The following is a 16,007-nucleotide window of genomic DNA, read 5'->3' as shown; positions in this document are numbered from 1 at the left end:
CAAAATGAGCTTCCATTACACATTCACTCTACAAAGGCTAAAGTGGCAGATAATATCAAGTGTTGATGTGGATGTGAAGTTACTAAAACTCTACTTATTGTTAGTAGAAATAAAAAATGGAACAACAACATACCAGTGGTATGGCAGCACCTTCTAAAGGTAAATATATACTTAATATAAAACCCAGCAACCCCACTGGAGACATTTAATAAGTCAAAAAAAAAATCTCCAAAAGACTTATGTTCAAACATTTATAGCAGCTTTACTCATAATAGCTAAAAACTAGGAAGAGCCCAACTGTCCACTTCTTGCTGAACTCATGAGCAGTGACACATGCACACAACAGAACCTTACTCAGGAGTGCTCTCAGGACACATGCAACATGGGTGGATGAATCCTTGTGACAAGAGCCACATGCAAAAGGTCATGCACCACTTGATTCCATTTCCATGAAGTTCTAAAAAAGGCAAAACTAGCAACAGAAAGAAGTCCAGAGGCTGCCAGGGCCAGGAGCAGGGGCCTGTGCAGATGGGCATGAGGAGCCATTCTGTGGAGGCAGTGTTTGGCCTTGCAGATAAAACACCCAAGTCCTAAGTCAGAGTGTATGAGTTCAATCCCTGGCCCTGGCTCCTGACTCCACCTTCCTGCCAATGCAGACCTTTGGAGACAGTGGTGATGGCTCAGGTACTCAGTCTCTGCCACCCATGACCTGGATTGAGTTCCCAGCTCCCAGCTTCAGCTCCAGGTTAGGGGAGCTGTGGGCTTTTGGGAAGTGAACTACTGCATGGGAGATGCTCTTCAATGAATAAGTGGATTAAAAATAATCAAATATTTTGAAAATGAGCAGTTGTAGGCTGATGTGTTTTGCTATATTACAGCTGTACTGGCAGATCCATGATACATTTGACAAAACTCAGAAAACTACAGACTTAAAACATGTCAGTTTTATTGCATGCAGAGTATTACTCAATTAAATTGTTTTTTGAAACCTAAAAAACAGACAACCATGGCTTTTGTGTTTTGTAACTTCAAGGGGGCAGAGGCAGCTTTTGAGGCCTAGAGTGAATGACCAAATGCCAAGAAGATGCTGTGTGCAGGCCTGGGTCATAGACCCATACACTACATGCACACGTTCCACATTCTGTGTTTTCCTAAGGCCTTTAAAGTAGCTTTTTGACATTCACTGATTTTTCAATTACTTTCAACCATCATCTACTTTCAACCGCCCAGACTTAGTTACTTTAACCCAGTACTGTTGGCCTTGGTCATCTGTTGGCCCAATAGCGTGCCAGTGACCTCCTTGCCACTGCACACTTGCCAGCATCTAACTGTGCGTCAGCGGATTTCATGACATGGTATCTGCTATTTCCAGCTTCTGGGAACATGCCTGCATGCTGACACTATAACATCCACCAGTCAGAACATCCCAAATAGATCTGATTTACTATGTAACAGTGATGGCAGAAACTCAGTGAACTACAGGTGATAACTGTAAAATAATTATTTTTAAAAGAGGGAAAAGAGTAGTGCTGACACACACACCTCCTGTTCCCAAAACATTCTCTCCTCTGGTCCTATCTACCACGACATAAATCACACAGAAGCATCCCTCCTGACTTTCCCCTGTTAACCTCCCACACCACAAGGTACTCTTTTGGCTTGTCTTCCTCCCTACCACCCTACTTCATCACAAACCACAGTTTCCTAGGAAAGGTGTCTGCCCCACATATCTGACCAGGTGATTTCCTCACCATTCCCTCCACCTCCTCCCAAAAGCCATTAAGTACCAGACTCTATAGCCAGGATGGGGGAAAGGGTCAGTAAGCAGAGACCACACACCTTACACCTGTCACCTGTAATCACTCAGTGGAATCCAGGGGCCTGTGGCATGTTCTGGTGTCTCAGTCTCCACATCCTTTGTGCTGAGATTTGCAAAAGCCAGTCTCCCAGATGACTGAGGCTTCAGTATCCACTGGGAAGACAAAGTCTCCAGGCTGCCATAGTAGAGCCTGTGCCAAATCAAGATGTCTTTCAGTGGTAATTGTCATCATAAGTGAATGCCCTTTAGGTGATATGAGGGATTAATATGCATGAGATTGGGCATAGGACACAAACAAAAGGGCAAGACCTGGAGCCATAGGGGACCAGAGACAAAAGGAAGACTACAAGTCAATGGGATAAAGGGACTTAAATGAAACCATGGTTTCAGGCAAATGGCAGAGTGGCAATCAAAGCCCACCATGAGCTGGAAACACAAGGAATGAAGTCTTCCAGGGCATAAGTGAAGTTACTCTGTAGGAAACAGCTGGAGACACAGGAGTCTTGACAAACTGATTGCATGAACAAGTGATGCAGATATGTGATGGATCATCCTACATGCTGAACAGATGTGCTAGAGACACACAGACACTGGCATGGGAAGCAGGCAAGGGACAGACACTCAAGGAACAAAGTTCTGTGGACACAACGGATGCATCGAGACTCATGCAACACATGCTGCAGGCACAGAGAAGACACTTTTGAGAGCTGTTGTGGATTACAGAAAAAGAATTTAAAAATGAGAACATTCAAGGCAACCATGCATCACAGTTGTATGGGATGTTGATAACTGAGAGATCACATGGGTTTTAGGCACAAGAATGGAGACAAGAAGCCTGGGATGACTGCAGGAATATGAGGGTAGCCATACTGGGAGACAGAGAGGATCTGCAAGTATAAGGTTTGGAAAACACAGGAGGGAATACAGGGGATGCCAGAAAAATGAGTGCATAGAGAAATCTTAGAACCTTTAGTGAACACCTTAGAATAGAAGACTGGCAATCAACCATCTCAGATTCCTTCTCAAGAATTAAAAAAGGGGAAAAAAAAAAACCTAAAATAACTAAAGAAAACAGTTATCAGCAGACACCAATGAAATGTGTGTAATAGCAAACATATTACAGAAATGATTAAAAAGGGGTTTAAAATAGTAGCAAAGTTAATAAACCACTTGTGAGAGTGATCAAGGAAATGAAAGGGAAAACTAATAATAATAAATCATAAATGACCATTTGTGAATTGAGAGAACCATTTTTAAGAGTTTATAGACTTTAATAAGATGCCAAGAGGATTTTCTGAAATATATAGGAATAAAAATTTGACTATAGATAAAAAATTCACCACACCTTGAAAACCATGTTACCAAAATACACATATAACATAAAGTAGAAAAACTGCTATATAAACTAAAAATGTTGAATCAATTTCTGAAAAAAAAATCCAACCAATGAATCAATAAACAATTTTCACATGCAAAATTTCAGGTCCAGATTTATAGGACACTCTATGTTAGAAAGAAAAAATATGTAAGTTTCCCACAGTCACCCAGAGTGGTAATGAACTGGGAAAATAAATTGGAGCACATTATTAAAATTTCTTTCGTGAAGCCAGATTATGTCAATTTTGTGACTTTAACAGGACATGAATTAAAGAGCATGTTTTTCATAGGCAGAATTACAAATGTTGTAAGCAAAACATTATTTTATGCATCAAACTATACATGGAAACACAGTGCATTAACAAGTGAGATAGAAAATGTAGGAATGGCTATTGTTCTCAAGTAAACCATTTAAATCATTCATATAGGTGAAAAAATCAACGTGATTATTTAGATTAAATGCTTAAAAGAATTAATAAATTACAGCATGGAGCCATTAAAAAAACAGAACATTTAAAAATAGTACCTTTATCTGATCGAGATTGTCTAAAATAAACTTACAACAAATAACACAAGTAATACAGAACTGCTTCGCTCTACCTGTCTCCAGCATTGCACTGGGAGGTGTAGTCGTGGAAACAAGCGGGCAACACAAGGTTTAAGGAACTACTTTTAACCAACAATATATGTAAGTCACATTATTACATGTAAAAATAATCCAACATAATTCAAGCCAAAACACAACATTTTAAAAAATCTCAGAATGACTAAGTACCACAAAAACAGAGAATGATATGAAACTACAAAAGGCAGGATAGGAAGCGCATGTCTAAAAGAAAAATGAACCAAAAGAGGATTGATTTATGTCTGCAGTATCTGTAAACAGACAACAATCAAAACAGAATCTAAAAACATACAAATGATCTAACAGAAAATTAGAGACCATGAAGAAATAATAAAGTCCAGAAGCCAATGAATGGACAGTGGTTAACACCCACCCGCAGCGGGTTACCGCAAGCTCGCCGTCACCATTTGCCAGCAGGAACTCGGACGCGCGAACCAACGACTTCAAGAGCTGCGGCCAACATGAAGGGGAGCGCCCCTGATCTCAAACCTCTCCCCTTACTCTCCGTTCACCCAGTACAATTCCAATTCGCCCTCTTGGGACAGAAAGGATGGCCATCTGCTGCGTCATTTGTTACGTACGCAGCAGCTGTGGAAACTGTCCAATTAGCAGGCACGCTGGACGCAACGATACGTAATCTCGCGGGATTACCGTTCGGGGAGCCGCCATTGTTTCAGATTGACTTGGCTAACTGCGGGACAAGGCAATCAGTGGCTCCGGCTCCGGTTTCTGAGGCCTTTCCTCACCGCAGGACCTGGCGAGGAGGACATCGGGACCATTTGGAAGCCAGGAAATGGTGAGTGTGTGTAGCTGGTGGGAATCCGCTGGAAATGACTGTAGTGAGCGCCGGACCTCCCAGGTTAGCCCTGGAATTTACAGACCCGGTTCCCTGCTAAGGTAGCTCCTCGCTGGATCCCCACCAGTCTACGAGGTGTGTAGACCCTAGTCGTCCCATCCCATCCCTGCAAGCAGCGACTTCGGCTCGGTCCCGGAGCCCCCTCGGACAGCCCCGTGCCCGCAGCCCGTGTCTCCCCCGTTATGCGGTGAGGACCGGAGAATCATTAAGGAGAACCGGCAGTGCATGTGCAGGGTTCATGCGGGGATCTCGGTCTCTCCTGTCATTACCCGAATCCCCTGAGTTTTCTGTCCCTGGACCTCGCAGCATAGCTTTTCCTAGAGATGAAGAGTGTTTAGTCTGCCTAATAACACAGGACTGAGTATATTGGAAATAAAACCGTTTTATTTTAGATCCAAGTTATGGTCTAAAGTTGAGAGGTAGTAAATTCTAGCTGGCAGAGTCCTGAAGCTTAACATGTTCGGGGCTTAACAAACGCCCTCAGAAAGAGCGTGCAGGAGACACCAAGCCAAATAACCCGTTAATGGATGCTCCCATCCATTCTTGAGGGGAGACCTAACGACCCCTTAGAGGACCCTCCTTTTAATTTCTGATGACGGGAATTAAATTTCACAAGAAATGGAGGGGATGAAGCAGGTGTCTTCGCCGAGCTGGTCCCCTTTCACATCCTTTGTGGATCTTACTACCATCTGATTGCTCTTAGCTGACCACGTTAGGAATTAATTCCATGATTTGTGAAGAAGTATTTTATTTTCTTGGATTAAACATGAGTAGATGGGATGACAGTGTCTGGAAAAAAAAAGAGAATTCTTGAAATCTTTGTCTTCGGCTAAGTTGAAATAGGAATACAAACACCCATGGACTGACCACCCAGGTGGATCAATGAACCTTGGTAAGTTCAAGTGTCTTCCTGATCTCATCTGCCTCTGCACCCAGAGATGACCAAGTCCTGTTTTTGATTTTGTTTTATTGGTATGCTTTATATCATGTCTACTAAAGGGGAATTCTGCTTAGCTTTTCCTCTTTTTCAGTATTGGAGAAGTTGGCATCAACTATTTGTACTTTTTTATCCTTTTTAATACTTTATTATCCTTTGACAAACATGATGTCAAATCATCTCGTCCATGTGTCTTTATGTTTAAAATATTTTTGGAGGCAACAGTGCGTTAGGTCTTGTTTTTCATGTACTGTGTCAGTCTCTGTCTCTAAATTGGTTACCTTTGTCTTACAGTGTTAATATTCCTTTGTATGTTATGTATATTAATAGTTTACCAGTAAATGTGTTGCAAGTATCTTCTAGTTTTAGGCTTTCATTTTCATTGTCTTTATAGTAACTTAACATGAATATGCAGTCTTAATATTATTATAGTTCTATTTCTCCATTTTTTTTTCAAATTGTGCTTTGTTGTGTCTTAAGTATTTTCTTAACAAGGAGGTAAAGATATTTTCTTCTAGTAATACTAAGTTTTACTTATCAAAATGTTAATTTAGTTATCTGTATGTCATTGCTTATTTGTATAGTGTGGAGAGGGGGGTTTTATGAGGAAAACTCAGGAATATTAACAGATAACAGATTTTAGAGGATGGTGGAATTATGCCAAGTGTCTACATAAGAAAAGGGTGTCTCAGGAAGGTAGACCAGCAGGGACAGGTGTGTAAAACAAAGTAGATGAAAGGGCATATTTGTGTTTTGGAGTTGTGAAACAACACACTCTTTCAAGATTTAAGAGTATTGGTGTAGCTAAATCTCACAGAGCCTCATCTGTACAGCTGTGGAATTCAGTTACTCTAAGTGGAATGAGGATCCAACAGAGATTTTTTTTTAATCCCAGAAGTGGTGGTGCCCCATTTATAAGTGGAAAAAATACTGTTCAGAGCACAGATGTTTATGAAGGGGTTATAAGTCCTGGACACACTGACAAGAGAGACAGTCTAGGCAATGTCAGAAGAGAAATGTTGGAATGAACACTACCAGTTGGATAAAGACAGGAAAAGAGGAGCATTAAAACAGAATCCATATTCAGCACAGGGACAAGGAAGATGAGGTAGCAGCACAGAAGAATAAGAGCAGGAGAGGCAGGCAGTTTAGTTCAGTTCCAGAAGACACCACCTTGCCCTATTGAAGCTGTTGAAAGATCTATATATGATCCTCACTGCTCAGACATGTTTAAAATGCAGACCATCATCTGCCACAGGCTGAAATGGAGCCACATTTTGCATATACAAAATTATTTGTACAAATTATGATTCTATTTCTAATGATAAGATGTATATTAAAGCCCAAATAATCATTTTATAAGGATAATTGATAAAATAAGGAATGTTGAATCCAATGATTTCCAGCTAATGGCACCAAGTGTTGTGCTTTAGAATACAGATTGTCAGTATGACCTGCAGGCAGTTGGAACACAGCCATGCCCATTTCTCTACCTGTTGTTTATGGTTGTTTCATGCCACAACACTAGACTTACATAGTTGCAACAAAGATTGTATGCAGTACTGAAATATGTTCTATCTGGCCTTCCATAGAAAGATTCTCAGCTTGTGATTTAAAACCTAGGGCAAATGGAACAAATGTATTCTCGCCACCTAACATGAAAATAGCCACAGTAAATTAATCTTGTCTTTGGTACCTAGCCCTTTATAGGAAATATCAGTCTCATGGTATTGTCAAAGAAGGTGTGACTCAGGAAAATTAATATTTTGAATAGCATATAACAATTTTATCCAATAATTTTTATCCAATATGTGATTTTGAATCATATGCTGAATGACTTCAGAGCTCATTTTTGTTCTACTTGGCCAGATTTCTTCATTTGTAACTTGGTATTTAATTAAACAAATAATGAATGTTTACATGGGACCCAGTGGGTATGAAGAGGCAGGAGGTAGTAAATTCCTAGTGGGTACATAACTACATCAGGTCCACACAGTTAGGAAATAGTTTGCAAAAATTGGACTCAGGGTCTGTCCGGATACTACCAAGAATGCTAAACATAGGGGAGACAACTCTTTAAATGAGGCTGAACAATTAAACAATACCAAGTTTCAATTCTGACTCAGTATGATTGCATAAACGCAGATAATGTGGTCTCAGGTTCTGAATTTCCCTTGCCAATATGTGATTGTTAAGAAAAAATAATGTATAAAAATCTTAACTTTATAGAATCAAGTAGATTACTTACTATAATAATCATTGCTATTTATAATTTTATTTCACAGTGTAAATGTATCAACATTCTAAATTATAACATTTTCTCTGAATAGTAGTATATATGGAATTATTTACATATCATTGATTGTTTTGCTGCTGTAAGGAAAGAAAGAATGCTAATTAATCAGCAAGATTATTTTCAATATAAGATATTTTCAAGATTATTATTTCAAGATTATTTTCAATATAAGAATTATCACTGATCATGGTTTGAAGGATTTTATCATTATCATAGATCAGTATTTTGAGTGTATTAAGAGCCTGCTGACCTGAGGCAGGGCCAATCTGCATTTTGTAGACTGTTTTTGTCAAATGTGAAGTTTACTTATATTTTTAGAGAGAAACATTGTGTTATTCAAATTTTTTGAAAAAGATTTATTTTATTTATTTGAAAGAGTTACAGAGAGAGGTAGAGACAGAGAGGTCTTCCATCTGCTGGTTCACTCCCCAGATGGCTGCAAGGGCCAGAGCTGCGCCAATCCAAAGCTGGGAGCCAGGAGCTTCTTTCGGGTCTCCTACGTGGGTGCAGGGAGGGGCCCAAGGACTTGGGCCATCCTCCACAGCTTTCCCAGGCCATAGCAGAGAGCTAGATTGGAAGAGGAGCAGCTGGGACTAGAACCGGCACCCATATGGGATACTAGCGCTTCAGGCCAGGGCTTTGACCATCTGCGCTACTCAGGCCCCTGTGTCATTCCAAATTTACATTGAGTTTTTGTTAGATAAGATAGAGCATAAGAAAGAATGTGCAATTATATCATCCATTCACTTCTTTGTCTTTTTCCCCAGGCATTCTGTGTATACATCCATTCAGTCTCCCCATTCATCTAGCTACCTAATCCCTCTATTTCTCCATTTTATTCTTACATACAATGTCCCTCTCTTTTCTTACGTCCCTCCATTCATATAGACATGAGTTTTTTCCATCTCTTTTCCATTGTCTGTGTCCATCCACCCATTCCTCCATCAACTTATCCACTCATTTTATACATCCTTTTATTTAAGAAATTCTTTTTTCCACGTATGCAATTAAAACAAACAAAGAGGGGCCAGTGCTGTGGTGTAGCAGGTAAAGCCACCACCTGCAGTGCCGGCATCCCATATGGGTGCCAGTTCAAGACCCGGCTGCTCCACTTCCAATCCAACTCTCTGCTATGGGTTGGGAAAGCAGTACAATATGGCCCAAGTCCTTGTGTCCCTGCCCTTGTGTGGGAGACCCGGATGAAGCTCCTGGCTCCTGGCTTCAGATTGGTGCAGCTCTGGCTGTTGTGGCTAACTAGGGAGTGAACTAGTGGATGGAAGACCTCTCTCTCTGCCTCTTCTTCTCTCTGTGTAACTCTGACTTTCAAATAAATAAATCTTTTAAAAAAACAAACAAGGATGCCACTACAAAGGACAAGTACAGGTCAACTTATTTAAAATAGATGTGAAAGTCATAAATGCAGATATACTCCCCAAAGTCTTAGAACAGTACACAATGAGCAACTAAGGTTTTACTGTGAATAAATATTCAACATTAGAAATGAAATATGCAAAATTACCAAGTAAAGGGGAAATAATCACTTTAATAGAAGGTAAGGTATACTTTGGCTGTATCTGTTAAAAAGGATTTATTTATTTATTTGAAAGACAGAGAAAGAGAGGGAGAGACATCTTCCAATCTTCATTCACTGGTTTACTCCACAAATGGCTACAACAGCCAGGTCTGGGCCAGGCAGAAGCAAGGAGCCAGGAACTCCATCTAAGACTCTCACATGGATTGCAAGGGCCCAAGTACTTGGATCATCTTTCACTGCTGTCCCAGCTGCATTATCAGGGAGCTAGATCAGAATCAGAACAACTGGGACTCAAGCTGTTCTCCAATAAGAGATGCTGGCATTGTAAGTGGTGATTTAACCTTCTGGACCACAACACTGGCCCGACTTTGAACACATTTCTTTAAGTTCTCAAACATTCATAATAGAAGAAAGTGTTTTTAATTTAATAAAGCATATAGCCTCAAAATGGAATTCATATACCATATATGCTTATAAAATAATCAGTAGCTTTCTCACTGAAAGAAAATAACAAAAGGAAGCTCATTTCAAACAATGCAGTCAGACATTCAATTAGCAATATAAATTTTAAAAAGAACAAAGAGGTATAAAGAAAGGAATAGAGGAGATAGAGAAAATATGCCTTAAAATTCCAAGATAATTCAGCATCAAAAATGTGAACTAATAATTTAGATCAAGATTGATACAAGAAATAATGCTTTTTTTTTTTTTTTAAGATTTATTTATTTGAAAGTCAGAGTTACACAGAGAAAGAGAGGCAGAGAGAGAGGTCTTCCATCCCCTGGTTCACTCCCCAGTTGGCCACATTGGCCGGAGCTGCACCCACCTGAAGCCAGGAGCCCATGAGCTTCTTCCAGGTCTCCCACGTGGGTACAAGGACCCAGGGACCTGGGCCATCTTCTGCTTTCCTAGGCCATAGTAGAGAGCTGGAATGGAAGTGGAGCAACCAGGACTTGAACTGTCGCCCATATGGGATGCCAGCACTGCAGGTGGTGCCTTTACTGCTGCACCATAGCACCAGCCCCAGAAATAATGCTTTTTTTTTTAACAACTTACATATTCTTTTCAAAATATGTCAGAGAAAATAATTCCCTTCACAATATCAACAAATCATACAAAATGTACAAGGGTAAATATGACAAGAAAATGTGTTACATTTATGTTATGTATAAATATACAACATTAAAAAGTAAGTGATATTTATATAAGCCATATAATAAGATGTAAATAAAAGAAGGTACATATATGTAATGTTCAGAAAGGTTGATACTAAAAGGGTAATTAGAAAGCTATAAGTACAAATGGCCAACAGATGCATGAAAAAATGCTCATGGACTGGGTGCAGTGACGTAATGGGTTAAGGCCCTGACCTGCAGCACCAGCATCCCATATGGGCACCAGTTCTAGTTCTGACTGCTCCACTTCTGATCCAGCTACCTGTTAATGTGCCTAGGAAAGCAGCAGAGGCTGGCCCAAATCGTTGGGCACCTGCACTTATGGGAGACCTGGAAGAGGCTCCTGGCTCCTGGCTTAGGATCAGCTCAGCTCCGGCTGTTGAGGCCATTTGGGGAGTGAACCAGCATATGGAAGACCTCTCTCTCTTTGTCTACTTCTGCCTGTAACTCGGTCTTTCAAATAAATAAAAATAAATCTTTAAAAAAATGCTCAGGATCACTAGCCATTAGGATAAAGCAAGTAAAAACCACAGTGAGGTTTCAGCTCACCCCAGTTAGAATGGCAGTCATCCAAAAATAAAATAAAACAGTAAATGCTAATGGGGATGTGGGAAAAAAGGAGGTACCCTAATACACTGTTGGTGGGAAAATAAACTAGTACAGCTATTATGGAAGATAGTATGGGGGTTCCTCAGAGATCTGAAAATAGATATACCCTATGATCTGGCCATCCCACTCTTGGGGATTTACCCAAACAAAATGAAGTCAGTATATAAAAGAGTTATTTGTATTCCCATGTTTATTGCAACTTAATTCACAATAGCTAAGATATGGAATCAGTCCAGATTTCCCTCAACTAATGATTAGATAAGAAAACAGTGATATATATGCACACACGCACACACACACACACACCATGGGAGACTATGCAGCCATAAAAATGAATGAAATCCTGTCTTTTATAACAAAAATGGATGCAGCTGGAAACCGTTATGCTTAGTGGAATAAGCCAGTCTCAAAAAGAAAAAATATTTTCCCTGATACGTGGCAGTTAATATAGAATACAAAAATATATAGGAATGAAATGGACATTTTGGGAATTGATTGCCATGTTTAGCCCTGGTTTATGCTCCTGTAGAACTATGGTCTTCCTACTTTTTAGTTATTGAATTTTATTAGTGGTAAATTAAGCCTGAGTGTAGAGTGGATTAAAATTGTGTCTTTGCAAAAAATTGATACAGGGGGCCAGGACTGAGGGAAGTATAGTTGTCTTTTTGGAATTGTACCTATTAAGTGAGTGAAATCTGTTTTCTTTCTGTATTTTTTAAGATTTATTCTTTTAAAAGAGTTACAGAGAGATTAAGAGATCTTCCATTCATTGTTTCATTCCCCAAATGGCTACAGTGAGTATGCTATGCCAAGCTGAAGCTAGGAGCCAGGAGCTTTCCCAGTCTCCCACATGGGAACTTAGCAAATTATCTTATGATGGTTTCTCACTAGTTGTTTGACAACTGAATGGATAAATCCAGACTACAGCATATAGAATTTTAATTTGATGGTATTATTGTATTTTTGGGGGCACGATGGAAAAATGTCCTAATGAATATGCTAGATAGAGAAAAGCATAATATCTTATCGTAAAAATAATATCTGTACCATAAAGATACCAGTATGAATTTAGAATGATTTCCAGGATAGCCTTCTTTCATATTGTGCTTAGAGAAACAGAGAAGACAGTTGGTGTCAACTAACCCACTGTAGGTTTTTTTTGAAGTGGAGGCTATGTGTATAAGGGAGAAGTGCTGAACCTGACAGTTTTCATTTCTCACCAGGGATGGATCAGTGTATAAAGCATGCAGATCATCAGCAGGCTGACATGAGGTGATGTCACTGCTTCTAAAAACTGTAATGATCCCCTGGGAAGGTAGCAGAAGATGGCTCAAGTGGTTGTTCCTCTGCCACCATTAAAGGGGACCAGGATGGTGATTTCGGCTCCTAACTTCAGCCTGGCTCCACCTTGGCTGTTATGATCATTTGGGGAGTGAACCAGTGGATCCTGTCATTGCCTTTTAATAAATAATAAATCTTTAAAAAGCTGAGTTAAAGGTATAGGCTAGCATTGTGGCATGGTGTGTAAAGGCACCTCTTGCAAACCAGGCATCCCATGTCGGTACCAGTTCCTATCCTGGCTATTTCATTTCTAATCCAGCTCCCTAATAGCCTGGGCAAAGCAGTGGCAGATGCCCCAAGTGCTTAACATTCTGCTTCCCCGTCAGAGACCCAGAAGAAGCTTCAGCCTCCTGGCTTCCACCTGGCCCAGCCTTGGGCATTGCAGCCATCTAGGGATTGAACCAGTGGATGGAAACTCACTCTCCCACTCCCTCTCCGTCTTATGCTTTCCCCTCCTCTCTCTCTACCACTCTCTTTCTAATAAATAAATCTTTAAAAAAGAAAGTGGTGTAGTGGGTTAAAGCTGCTGCCTGCAGGGCAGGCGCCAATTCAAGTCCCAGCCTTTGCACTTCCCATCCAGCTCTGCTGTGGCCTGGGAAAGCAGAAGATGGTTCAAGTCCTTGGCCCCCCTGCACCCATGTGGGAGATTCTGAGGAAGGGCCTGACTCCTGGCTTCAGATTGGCACAGCTTCAGCCATTGCAGCCATCTGGGGAGTGAACCAGCAGATGGAAGACCTTTCTCTCTCTCTCTCTCTTTTTTTCTCTCTCTCTACCTGTGCCTCTCTGTAACAACTATGCCTTTCAAATAAATGAATAAATATTAAAAAGTTATTATAAATGAATTCATTGGGAGGTGTTTATAATGTGAAATAGAGCAACAACTAGGAATTAGAACACAGATATTCTTTTATAATGAACAATGGTAACTAGCTGCTACTTACAACATACAGGAATCTTTTTTTTAACTTTTATTTAATAAATATAAATTTCCAAAGTACAGTTTATCAATTACAATGGCTTCCCCCCCCATAAGTTCTTTTTTTTTTATTTAATAAATGTGAATGTACAAAGTACAACTTTTGTGTTGTTGTGGCTCCCCCCCTAACCTCCCTCCCTCCTGCGGACCTCCCCTCTCCCACTCCCTCGCCCATCTCGCCCTTCATCGAGTTTCATTTTCAATCACCTTCATATACAGAAAATCAACTTAGTACACACTAAGCAAGGATTTCAACAGGCTGCACTCACACAACCACACAAGGTATAGGGCATTGTTCGACTAGTAGTGTTGTTTTTAAGTTTCATAATAAAACACATTAAGGACAGAGATCCTACATGGGAAGCCTGTACTCAGTGACTCCCGTTGTTGATTTAACAATTGGCACTCTTATTTATGACATCAGCAATCACCCGAGACTCTTGCTATGAGCTTTCTAGGCTATGGAAGCCCCTTCAGTTCATCAACTCTGAACTTGCTTAGTCAAGGCCGTATCACAGTGGAGGTTCCTTCCTCCCTTCAGAAAAAGGCGCCTCCCTCCTTGATGGCCTGTTCCTTCTGCTGGGGTCTCGTTCACCAGGATCTTTCATTTAGATTGTTTTTTGCCACCGTGTCATGGCTTCCCATGCCATACAGGAATCTTCTAAAATCAGTCATTTTTTCATTATCTTGGCAATCTATTAGTCCATCACAGTGTGGCATGCAAAGGTACAATAAGCCTTGTTTTTATAGTGTATGATTTTTTATCACTAAGTATTTGAGTATTAGATGCTACTGAGATGAAAGCAATAACACTTTCTATTAATAGTAAGCAGGTTGAGGAAGGGGAATTGCCTCTCATAACTTCTTAAAGTCTATAATGCATGGCAATTTCTTCTAATTGTAACTAATTATATGAGTATCTAGGATGTAGCAATATGCTAAAATCTAAATGGGAAAACTCTAGAAAGACTTCAGTTAAGTAATAAAAGTGCTATTATTTGTTGCATGTTTTTACTCAAAATTCTACTTAACGGTTTTTTTTTCACTTTTGTTTCTTTTGTCCAAAGTAAATGCCCAGCAGTTTAAGCATGAATTATAGCCACTAAGTTAAAAGCTTATTTTCATTACAAGGGAAACCATTTCATAGGCATTGAAATAGAGAGTGTTAGGAAACATTGTAAGTATAGAAGCAGTTTCATTTGATTTTTTTGTTGCTATGAGAAAGGTTATCCCAGGTCATGTATAACCCTACCATACAACCCAGCCATCCCACTCCTTGGAATTTACCCAAAGAAAATTAAATTGGCAAACAAAAAAGCGGTCTGCACCTTAATGTTTATTGCAGCTCAATTCACAATAGCTAAGACCTGGAATCAACCTAATTGCCCATCAACAGTAGACTCGATAAAGAAATTATGGGACATGTACTCTAGAGAATACTATACAGCAGTGAAAAAAAAAAAAAAACAGCAAAATCCAGTCATTTGCAACAAAATGGAGGAATCTGGAAAACATCAAGCTGGGTGAAATAAGCCAGTCCCAGAGGGACAAATATATGTTCTCCCTGATCGGTGACAACTAACCTAGCACCAAAAAGGAAACCTGTTGAAGTGAAATGGACACTATTAGAAATGGTGACTTGAGTAGCCCTTGTCCTGAGTGTTTATGAACAACTTAATACTTTATCCCTTTTAGTATTTTTTTGTTCTATTTAATACTATTGGTTGAACTCTAATTAATACACAATTATTCTTAAGTGTTGAAATTTAACTGAAAAGTGATCCCTGTTAAATATAAGAGTGGGAATAAGAGAGGGAGATGTACAGTTTGGGACATGCTCAATAGGACTTGCCCCAAATGGTAGAGTTAGAAACGTGCCAAGGGATTCCAATTTAATCCCATCAAGGTGGCATGTACCAATGCCATCTCACTAGTTCAAGCAATCAGTTTCTGTTCACAATTGATCATAATGATAGGTCTAAGAGTCAAAGGGATCACATAAACAAGACTACTGTCTGCAAATACTAACTGACAGAATAAAAAGGAGAGAATGATCCAACATGGGAAGCGGGATACACAGCAGACTCATAGAATGGCAGATGTCCTAAACAGCACTCTGGCCTCACAATCAGCCCTTAAGGCATTCAGATCTGGCTGAAGAGCCCATGAGAGTATTTCAGGCATGGAAAGCCAAGACACTCTGGGGAAAAAAAAAAAAAAAAAAAAAAAAACTAAATGAAAGACCCCTTGAGGGAGATCCCAGTGGAAAGAACAGGTCATCAAAGAAGGAGGTACCTTTCTCTGAAGGGAGGAGAGAACTTCCACTTTGACTATGACCTTGTGTAAATAATATCAGAGTCGGCGAATTCAAAAGGACTCCATAGCCTTGGCAACTCATGACAAGAGCCTAGGGAGATTACTGACGCCACAAACAAGAGTGTCAAATTGTTAACAACAGGAGT

At 39.9% G+C, this 16,007-nt stretch overlaps 1 protein-coding gene and 1 long non-coding RNA gene across 20 annotated transcripts in view; one reads left to right on the top strand and one right to left on the bottom strand.

Moving 5' to 3' along the window:
• Nucleotides 1–4,407, bottom strand: part of LOC138845843 (uncharacterized) — a 41,119-nt gene extending 36,712 nt beyond the window's left edge. Inside the window, exons 1-2 of one of the 3 annotated variants that reach the window (XR_011383030.1) lie at nucleotides 4,195–4,407; nucleotides 1,840–2,009 (exon numbers count right to left, since the gene is read on the bottom strand). This is a non-coding gene — a long non-coding RNA (uncharacterized lncRNA). The remainder of the gene's footprint in view (nucleotides 1–1,839; nucleotides 2,010–4,194) is intronic. The other 2 variants (XR_011383029.1, XR_011383031.1) reach the window with 2 other exon arrangements.
• Nucleotides 4,408–4,457: 50 nt separating this feature from the next.
• Nucleotides 4,458–16,007, top strand: part of LOC100338099 (zinc finger protein 717) — a 52,119-nt gene continuing 40,569 nt past the window's right edge. For 6 of the 17 annotated variants that reach the window (XM_017337596.3, XM_070059558.1, XM_051834392.2 and 3 more), the window contains exon 1: nucleotides 4,459–4,617. Coding sequence is in view for 1 of the 17 variants with exons in the window: in XM_017337598.3 (XP_017193087.1) it covers nucleotides 4,615–4,617 (3 nt within the window). In the remaining 16 variants the exon portion in view is untranslated. Of the gene's footprint in view, nucleotides 4,618–16,007 lie in introns of all 17 variants that reach the window. The other 11 variants (XM_008275427.4, XM_070059556.1, XM_051834391.2 and 8 more) reach the window with 5 other exon arrangements.

Source organism: Oryctolagus cuniculus, chromosome 16 (assembly GCF_964237555.1).
Source record: "Oryctolagus cuniculus chromosome 16, mOryCun1.1, whole genome shotgun sequence".
NCBI lineage: Eukaryota > Metazoa > Chordata > Mammalia > Lagomorpha > Leporidae > Oryctolagus > Oryctolagus cuniculus.
This window is presented reverse-complemented; position numbering and strand designations above follow the sequence as displayed.